We start from the raw sequence: 10,860 nt of genomic DNA on the forward strand, positions 1-10,860 counted from the left end.
AAAAAAATGAACAAAATAAAAAATTATGATTGGTTGAATGCGGTTTGCACGGTTTGTACAAATTGAGTGGTTTGCATTTGATCGTTCCCCTATATATATATATATATATATATATATATATATATAATCCAAAAATCTTAACTCGAAATCCGAATATTACAATGAATTGCTTAAAGACTCTTTCCATCAGTAGGTGCGCACATACTGTTAACATGGTGGAGTTGGGGGATAACCTCATGGCTCTAGAGTCCTTATGTGTTAAAGGTTTTCAATGGCATAGCGACGTAATATCCAAAAGTCCTCAACTTGCATGTGTGCACCAACGATCTCGAAGAACCAATCCCCTTTCCGGAAATCGATTTTGTTGACTTCTTCAGCAAAACTCGATCATCTGTTGACATCGTTGGTGGAATGGTTGATGCTCTATGCAACAGCCATATGACTACTATAAAGAATGTGAGTAGTTTCAAAATCTGATTAATTACTTACTTGCTAAACAATTAAAAGAATCTTAATTCATCTTCTTTCTTTCTTTCTTTATTGTCAGGTTGTTATCACCCTTGATAATATCACTATTACATGCTAAAAAGATGACTAGAATGGTCGAGTCGGTGGTGAAAATTAAAGAAGATCAATATCGATGTCAGGACTCATGATATTGATGACGATTTATGCGAGGAAATACACAGGTTTAATTAGATCTCTAGATCGATTGATGTTTTTGTTTTATTACGTTACAATTATTCTTAATTCAAACTGTACAACATTGATTTTATCTAGGGGTTGTGCCATGTGATTGGTAAGGTACAGGACATATTGCCAAATGCATAATTTGATCTTATAATTCTTGAGCTGTGCAAATTTAGATCTAGAATTTGTTGGAGATGGAAGATTTGCTGGTGATGATGAATCCCATTTTGAATATGTAGAATCAAGAAAATGGAGTAATTTCTATGGGGATTTTTTGATCTACATCACTTGCTTGTTGATAAGCTTATTCTTGTGACAACATAACCTCCACAGTTTCATCCTTATCCTTATGAAACATTATATAATCTCATTGAGTAAATTAACATAAATGAACTGTAGGAGTCGGTCGTCATTGTATTAGCCTTTTTATAGTTGAAACGTATCATGTAAAATCGTTCATAAAAAAGCTATATGCATGGGTGAGTATGAGAATGTTATCCGTTAGACAAGGATGATGATTCTTACCTACCAGAGGCATATCAACAATCTTACCATGTGCCGATAATCTTTTGACAGTAAGATAAGTGAGAATCTTAATAGAAAGTGACAAAGAGAGCAAGTAGAAAACTAGGTTATTTTGTATTAAGCCTGTTATACAGATATAAACAGGTATACTATTACTAGGGATAATATATATGATAAATAAAATAAAGAGGTAGACGCATATGTATATAGTGTTGAGTGAATAGTAGGTTAGCTAGGGCAATGGAAGTATTTTAGCCTTGTTCATGCTCCAGGCATTTAGATTGGAAATAGATAGAGTCTGTGTGCCATTGTTGAATACATAAAGCTTGGTGTCTTCATTAGTAGCCAACTTTGGATAAACTCTAGCAGTCATACAAGCAAGTCCTTCTCCACCAAAGCTTTCCACAATCGAATGATCTATCTGTACACACACACACACACATATATATATATATATATATATATATATAATTCGTCACACAAACTTTAATATATATATATAAAAGATTGGAAATTGTGTGTATATGTATGCATGTAAATGTAAATGGAGTATACCAAGCTTCTTAGCGGGATGTTGTGGTGAGGATCCAAATCAAGAAAAGCCCCATAAATGCTTTTGTCCACTTCTTGTGCAATTGAAGACCTGCAATGCAAAACAGTTGAGATATATATAATAGTGTATGTTGTAATATCTGGCTTAAGAGTTACAAAAAGGAAACCAGGTGCTAACTTGCTTTGATCGCTGCACATGAGGACTAGGAACTTATTGGGTCCTTTAAACACTCGAAAGAAAACTGCGGTTCGTTCTGTCAAGTTTTTTGAAGCCAAAACCAGCAAGCCGAAAGGACCTAAACTCCCGCTAACAGAAGCATTCTTTTGTGCACAGAGAAGTTGGGGATCAACCATTTCCGAATTTATTACATCTGCTTCGTTCAGATTTGACAAACTAAATGACACTTCTACATCAGCCTGAAAGCCAAGTTCGGTTATTCGATGGTTAGTACAATGAGCTGTTAGGACAAGGACGAAATAACAAGTGTTATATATGAAAAGGTGGACAACCTAATATACACAAAAAGTAAATCCTTCCCTTTTGAAAAGCATTCTATATTTATTTGAAATGTTAATCTGATACTTTTGAATGGTGTGTATATAAAATGATTAATAGAAGGATTTATATTTATGTTTTATTAGTCTGTCCAACTTTATCGATAGAATTTGTTAGATCTCCCTAAATTAGTTATTTTAACGTCATTAGATATGACATAGTTCTTTCTCATATAAACTTAAAATGTTATTAAATACTTTATTAGGATGATTTAGCGTTCTAAGAAAACCGTTTTTGTTGAAGTGTATTTCAGACCCGTCTATTAGTAATTATCTCAAACGAATTTCACACACCTGTGAAGCTGTGATGCTCGGTATTTCGAGTAGGGTTCTGCCTTTTAGTTCTCTATTCGTGATATTCACTTGTTTTGTTCGTAGTTTCTCGATCTCGTCCACCGGCCACTGTACCAACTGTTTCCGGGTATCGCTAAGCCAAACGCTTCTAGGAAACGACTGAAACAAAATAATTGTTATAGACACAACATGTCATTCATTGCTAGATTTGATCATTTTAGATCATGTTTGTCAAACATAAATTAAATTATTTTTTGAGAAAGTTGGGGTTAATTTGCCATAAACCAGCTGTTTGAGAGCTATTTCAATTAGCGTTTTAACAATCTTCCGAGTTTTTTCCACTTTTTTCTAATTATGACCCTTATATTTTTCAATTATTTTTTCAGCATGTACTTTTAGATCAATTTTATATTGCAATCCAACTTATCAATTTTAGATTAATTTATCGGCTAGTTATCAGGTAACTAAAAGTTAGCGGCATGAAAAAACGATTTACTTGAAGGCCAGACCACCCTTTTTTGACCGCATCCGATCCACTATCGCCTTCATTAACCCATCCCCATAACACTCTTCTCTGTTTTGCGTTATCGTAGAACGATTTCGAGGCGTAAAACCGTCCATAATCATATTGAAGCTGTGTGCTGCTAACCGTGAAATCGTTACCAATGACACCAAATCGATCCGCTTTCGCATCATAATTCCCAATCACATAATATTCCCGACTGTTGTAGCTTGTTTTAAGAACATGCATTGTGTTATTCCCTTGTACCGATGTATCAAGACCTCTTTTCCCATCATTAGCAACAGGATAGAAATCTGGACACTCCCACATACCCGTTTTACTAGAAAAATGCAAAGGTTTTTCGGATCTAGTCCAATTAATACCATCGGTACTACGATACAAAAGCGCGGTTCCGTGACCATCGATCTCGCTTCCAATCACAATCCTCCATTTTCCGTCCGGACCTTTCCAAGCCGTTGATGGATCACGAAACTGGGCCGGATTAATATCGTTGATTGGAGTCAAAATGGGGTTTCCAGACCATTTAATCCAGTGTCTTAAAAGCGGGTCGGAAAGGTTTTTGGGGAAAGCGATGTTTTGAAGCTGGGTGTTGTTGAGGTCTTGGCCGGTGTAGAGAATGATGGGTTTGGCGGCGTTTAGGATGGTGGTTGAACCAGACAAGCAGCCGTTGATGTCGTAAGTAGGTTGGTTTGGGGTGAGAGCGGGTTGGAGAAGAAACCAGTTGATAAGATCATATGAAATGGAATGACCCCATGAAATGTTGCCCCAGAGTGGACCATAAGGGTTGTATTGGTAAAACAGATGGTAAACTCCATTGAAATACATGGGACCTTCAACAAGGATAAATAGTTATAGAAAGATAATATATATATATATATATATATATATATATATATGGAGAAATGAAATATATTGTTTATGGAAATGAGTCTTACCATTAGGATCTTGAATTCATCAACAAGCCCGGATGAGATGAGGAGGACATGTTATAAATCAACACAAAAGAAGTTAATATATGTAGCTTAGCCATCAAATTAAAAGAGTATAATATATAATATGAAAACATGAAAATAGTGGTAGAAACTACAACGAAATTGAGCGAGAGTAGTAAATGGGACTATGCATGTTTCTTAATGAAAAGAAAAAAGGCATGTTTACATAAATGTAATGTAAGTTGAGACTTGAGAGAGAGAGCATATATATATATATATATATATATATAAGTACCATTCATCCAGTTTTTGAGAGGTTGGAAATGGAAAGCAGTTCTGTAAGGCTGCAACTCATCATCTGCATCAACTCTAACACCATTCACAACCATCACCAAACAAACACAAACAACCCATCTTCCCAACCACATCATATCATATATATGTATGTATATTTTATGCGATTGGCCGGGTTGTTTAATTAACTAAAGAGCATATGGGATTATATATATATATATATATATATATATATGAGTAGTACTTGTTGTAATTATAATGAGTCCAAAGGAAGAAGAAAATTGGAATTTTGATTCGGAAAAGTTCCATTCAATAATGATTACACTTCACACTGTTTTGGAAGATGTCGATTGCTTTGATGCTCAATCACTTTATGCATATCAAAAACATCCATTTCTTTAGTGCTTACTTTTTTGTCCCCGAACCATCAAATATTATCATTTTTTATGGATCTGCTTTTATTTATATATATAAAGACAGATAAGCGATCAAATACAAATTATTATAAACCTTACAAACTAATTACAATCAATCACATAAATCCATTTGTTTTCCTTTTTTTTATAAAGGCATAATGGTCAATTGAATTTACAATAGTTATATTTGGTAATTATTTAATATGAATAGATAAGTTTGGTAACAACATAATATTTATATAATATGTATGATATATTGATTAGCACAACATTAACAAAGATTTAATTGAGGTATCCATTAAATTTTTTGAAAACAATCCCACATTTTAAAAAATGTATAATAATTTTATTTAAAAAATCACCACTAATTTCCAATGAAATAGACCCAACTATTCAATGAAACAAAGTGATTTCCAATGAAACATGGTCATATATGATTGCATCAGGTTTATATATATACAATGGTAATAAAACAAATTTATATTCATAAGTATGTATAACAGTTTGTAACAAAACAAGTTCTTATATAACAGCTGTAATGAAAAGGGTTCATAGAACATGTTTTCCCCGTTTTGCCCTTTCATGTATCCAATATGAATTCTTTTTTTTTTACTTTACTTATTTAGTTTGTTTCAATTTTGGTCTTTCATAAAAAAATAGATGAATGTGGTTAGTTTGTAAGGTTTGTATGAAACCGTGGCATTAGACAGAATGAAACTGTTAATGATAAATATGTTAATGATGAAACATATAATGTAATTGTTAATGATGAAATAAAATTATCTAGAAACTATAAAAGGAGTGATATTTTAATAAATGATGAAACAAAAAAATATTCTTTAATCAACAATTATTTTACATTTTTCAAAGATGACAATTTGTATCAACATATTTAATGGATAAATCAATTAAATATTTACTAAAAATGTGCTAGCTAATCAAAGATATAATCCATATTTGTATAAAATTAAAGAATTATCAAACTTATCAATTATTAATTATTAAATATTTATCAAACATAACTATTGTAATCTTAAAAGACCATAATGCTCTTATAAATTAAAAATAAAGAAAAACAAATTGATTGATGTGATTGTTGTTATTAGTCTGTATGGTTTGTATAAATTGAAGCGGTTTGTATTTGAACGCTCCTCTATACACACATGTATGTATGTATATGTATATATATATATATATATATATTATTTGTCATCAGTTGTATATCATTCGAAGGAAACGGTATATACAAAGAGCAAAGGAGGGAGATTCATTTAAAAATCTTGAATATTTTTTAAACCCATGAACCATCTATTTTATATAGTGTTCCTAATTGATGAAGTTAACCTTAAATAATAAATATCATTTATCATGAATATTTATCATATTATTCTTTTTGAATTACTATACAGAATATGTAGTTTTATGGATTTTTAAAATGGTTAGGCATCAATGGTGGGTGGCCTTTTAAGATGGATAAAAGCATTGTAAAGTTATCCTATGTGTTTTCAACGTTTCGAGGGATTTTTTTTTAAAGTTTTTTGGTTGATTACGACAAATTTTTTTGACTTATTAATTGATTTTGAGTGATTTTTTGGATTTATTGGTTAAGATTCCTTACATTTTTAATATTTAGAGCACACCTCAAAGTTTAGATTCACCTTTCATACCTTAAAAAGTTGCGATTACTAAAATTGATTCAACAAATGCACAAAACCCAAGTGGAGCCTTAGATAGATTTTCCCGCCCCTAGTTACCAAATGAATTAGTTGGATAAAAGATGTCACCATATCCTGCTTTTAATAGTAAAAGGAATAATAGAGTACGCATGCGGGAGTCAGTGGCAAGGTGCGGAAAGACACGCAATCTTAATGCTCAATGGCTTATGCATCATTCACCACAAACCTAAGAAAATATATATATATATATATATATATATATATATATATTCAATTTACACCACCACGTCTATTAAGTGTTTTATTAATACTTTCTTTATAAGACCTAAATTTATAAAGCTAAAAAATAAAATGTCATATTTATTTACAAGTGTTACGATAATTTATATCACAATTTTGGATATCATAACAAGTTTTTTGGACATTCTTAAAATAAAATGTGCTATTAACTATTTTAAATGACAATTTTGATAAGTGTCCTATAAATCTATCTTCTTATAAGATTCTTGTGTTTACATGACACTTTTTTTTTTCAAATAATGTCTTATAAAAGAGTTAATACAACATTTTCTTTTATTTTTAAAATGTTCTAAAAAAACTTGTTACAACCTCAAAAAAATGTCTTATAAACTTATTGTAACATTTTTTAATTATGACGTTTTATTTTTTGATCTTATAAATTTAAGTTTTATAAGACAATTTAAGAAATCCTATAAAAACTCAATTTTGTTACGGTGATTGAACAACAGAAAAAGGAGATAGGGCTACATCTTTTGCAAAAATTAGTGATGGTAGCATGTGACAGGTAGCGTTGCACTAGAGGCATGCTTGAGTACGATGTAGAGACTTCATATACGAATGGCAACGGATCGGATTCGAGCCGGTTATTGTTATCTCCGTTTTCGAAACGGATAATTAAAACCGTTCTCATAACCGTCCCGATCCTCGTCGGAGATTATCGGGGATCCCCATCGGGTCCCCGCGGTTTTCTGATCCTTGTTGGGGAACCCTTTAAGAGTAAAAATCCTCTTTTTCTCATTCACCATTGGTTATAATCGAACCCGAGACCGTTCTAAAAAAATTGCAATATGTTAATTTTCACAACTAAAAGTAGATTACAATTTTTTAAATATGTAAATTTAAATGTCTCAAACATAATTGAACCAATTACAAACAATGTATTAGATTACAATATAAAACTAAACAGAAATTCAAACAACATACAACTAAAATAACGATTTCATGATTAGATAAATAAACTAGATTTTTTCGTGAGCCTTATTTGAATTGTGTGGGTGAAAATCTTTTAAATTTTAATGTTACTATTTTCTTTTAATGATATTATATATATGTATATAAATTAAAGTTAATATATATATATATATATACAAACACATATCGGGCGGGCCGGGCCGGTGATCACCGTCTCCGTCCCCATCCCCATTATAATCCTCAAATTTGTCCCCGATAAGATGTCCCTAAACCCAGTCCAAAAGTTTCGATTTTCGGTTTTCACCATCGGTTTCAGTTTTTTTTTGCCATCCCTACCTTCAGAGGAGTTTATGATATGTGGAATCGAAATATGAACAAGGAACAGGCTCAAAGGGGCTTATAGGATTTTCAATCGTTTTTGGCATGTTTTAAAACAATTTTTTAATTTTTGGTTTGCGCTTTTTATGTTGACTTTTGGAAATTTATAAGTTAACCTTCCATCCCACATTGGTAGAGAGTTGATTTCTAGAGAAGCTTATAAGGCTTTCTCTAGTAGTTGGCTTTGAACATGTTAGTGGACTCATGGTGGGGGTCTTGAGTGGAAAGCCCAACACACACGCGCACGGGTGGCCAAGGCCGAGGGCGCAAACGCGGGATTCGCGAAGGTGGTGTGAGGAGGCGTACTTTGCACTTCGCACGCCGCGAATAGAAATTCTTCAGGAGGATTATCAGTTTAATTTGGATAACTATTAATTTTAATTTGAAATAATCCGATTTTTGACTTGGTTTTAGAGATAAAATTCGGTTGAGAATTTTTCTCCCCACCTTCTCCGATTTTGTGGAGATAATCGTGGGCCTCTTCTAGGGTTTCACCCAGTATAAATACTGGGTGAAGCCGTATCATTATTGACATACGAAAATTGTTTTCTTTTCTGATGAAATTCTGCTCCCCACTCCTATTTCTCTCTACGTTTTGCTACATAAACCTGCTCTATATTCGTTGTGATTGTTGTTCACAAACGAAATTCCTACTGCATCAAATCTTGGAACTTTGCGACTAGCAGACTCACAACTTCTATAGAGTGGTCGTATAAAACCTTTAAGGACAGGTTTTCCGTGCAGTTCATCATCCGAATCGACAGAATACTAAACAGGTTGGTTTTATAATTTTCGCATTGTATTTAAATTTCTCATTCACTAAGTGAACACTCTGCTTCTACCCCTTTCTTTCATTGAATCTATCGAGAAGGATAGATCAATCTGTGTGAATTGGCAAGTATTAAGGTTTTTGGTGGGTCTGAATTCAAAAATGTTTAACCTTTTTATTGCAATAATATAATTAAATTTTATAAAGATTAAATCTTTATTTGGTATTCAATTTTCTTATTGGAATTTTTTTTATCAACAATCTTAAAGGTTTTATAATAAATGGATACCGAAAATTATCGTATTCTCAATCAAGACATGATAAAATTGGACAAGTTTGACGGGTCAAGTTACACTCGCTGGGCGGAAAAAGTGAAATTTATGCTCATGGTGTTGAAACTATACTATGTCTTGGACCCAAGTCTCCCTCCCATGCCCGAAGATCCGGTCCCTGAACCAGGACAACAACCGAATCTTCAAAGAATTGTCGATCTACAAAAGCTTAGAATGATTCGCAAGGAAGAGAAAACTCTTGCTTGTGGACACATTAAGAATGTTTTGTTAGATCGTCTGTATGATCTGTATTCCCCGATTACGTGCCCTAGAGAGTTGTGGAATGCCTTGGAATTCAAATACAAGTCACAAGAAGATGGCACCAACAAATATCTTGTGTCTCAGTATTTGAGATTCCAAATGGTTGATGATAAACCTATTCTGGAGCAAGTGCATGAGCTCCAAGTTTTAGTAAACAAATTGAAAATGTTTTCTATTACTATTCCTGAAATTTTCCAAGTAGGGGCAGTGATTGACAAACTGCCTCCATTTTGGAAAGATTTTTTAAAAAAGAATGATGCATAAAACCGAAGATTATTCTTTGGAAGATTTACTAAAACATCTGCGTATTGAAGAAGAGGCWCGTAATCGGGAAAGGAGAGGCAAGTCTGTGATGAATGCCAACAGCATGCAGGCTGGAGGCAAGGGTAAGGGAAGGGCCGGAGGGCCAAAAAAGAAGTCGAACTTGGGTCCACAAAAGAAGAGTTTTAATAGATCAGGCAGTCAATCAAACCCAGGACAGAAGTTCAAGAGGGTCGGAAGATGTCACGTCTGCGGAGAGACGAGACATTATGCCCGTGAGTGCAAGGACCGAAAGTCCGGACCCCCTGCTGCTAATTCTGTTGAGGGGATTCAACACCTTGTGGCGAATCTTCACATGGAAGAGATTGACATGATTTCAAAGGCCGCCACGAGAATTGTAGCTGCAAGAGGTGGATGGTACTTGGACTTTGGAGCCACTGTTCATGTTTGTGACCCTAGGTCCAAGTTCATTGAATATGGACCAGTTAGAGATGGGAAGCAAGTGATTGTTGCAAACAACGGCCGTGCCGATGTCGTTGGAATGGGTACCGTGCTACTGAAGTTCACTTCCGGCAAGACCGTCACTCTCTGAAACATTCTTCACGTACCTTCCATTAACAAAAACTTAGTCTCTGCAAGCAAACTCGATGAAAACGGGTTTGGAATAATATAGAGGCTAGGAAGGTCATGATCTACAAGAGGAATAACTTTATTGGAAAGGGATACTACCAGTTAGGTATGTATCACCTTAATCTGAGTGAAGATAGTTGTGAGGAGGTCGGAACGAGTGAATTAGTAGGAAGTAATGTATTAGCCACGTCTGATAGTGATACAAAATTTTCTATTTCCATGGTTGAAAGCGATGTAGTCCCGGACAATTTTAATAAATTTGCTTCTTTCGATTATTCTGTTTGTTCTATTTCTTTATGGCATAAACGTCTTGCGCATACAAATGTGAAAAATATTGAAAAGACGAATAACAAAGGATTAATCAAAATTGTGATAACCGGATACTGATTATCACATAAGGTAATTAATATGTGATTATCTGATTTAATGATTACGTGATAGCATGATAAATTGATATATTTGATCATGCTGGTATGTGAAAATTATGTGCATAATGTGATTATGTGTATGTACATATGTGGAAGTATATATATATATACATAGTATATGTGCTTGAGATG

The 10,860-nt window shown here is 33.5% G+C and overlaps 2 protein-coding genes across 2 annotated transcripts; one reads left to right on the top strand and one right to left on the bottom strand.

The window, feature by feature from the left end:
• Positions 1 to 1,315: 1,315 nt before the first annotated feature.
• On the bottom strand, positions 1,316 to 4,564 carry LOC112504240 (beta-fructofuranosidase, insoluble isoenzyme CWINV1-like). Its single transcript, XM_025108173.1, has 7 exons — positions 4,367 to 4,564; positions 4,075 to 4,083; positions 3,113 to 3,969; positions 2,617 to 2,775; positions 1,946 to 2,184; positions 1,771 to 1,858; positions 1,316 to 1,636 (listed from the first exon to the last, which is right to left on the bottom strand). The coding sequence occupies exons 1-7, from the start codon at positions 4,500 to 4,502 to the stop codon at positions 1,448 to 1,450; spliced, it is 1,677 nt and encodes a 558-aa protein (XP_024963941.1). The 5' UTR covers positions 4,503 to 4,564; the 3' UTR covers positions 1,316 to 1,447.
• Positions 4,565 to 9,097: 4,533 nt separating this feature from the next.
• On the top strand, positions 9,098 to 9,673 carry LOC112504239. The gene has a single exon (XM_025108172.1). The coding sequence runs from the start codon at positions 9,098 to 9,100 to the stop codon at positions 9,671 to 9,673; it is 576 nt and encodes a 191-aa protein (XP_024963940.1).
• The last annotated feature ends 1,187 nt before the right edge of the window (positions 9,674 to 10,860 follow it).

This window comes from Cynara cardunculus, unplaced genomic scaffold (assembly GCF_001531365.2).
Source record: "Cynara cardunculus var. scolymus isolate 2C unplaced genomic scaffold, CcrdV1 Un_Scaffold_4967, whole genome shotgun sequence".
Lineage (NCBI taxonomy): Eukaryota > Viridiplantae > Streptophyta > Magnoliopsida > Asterales > Asteraceae > Cynara > Cynara cardunculus.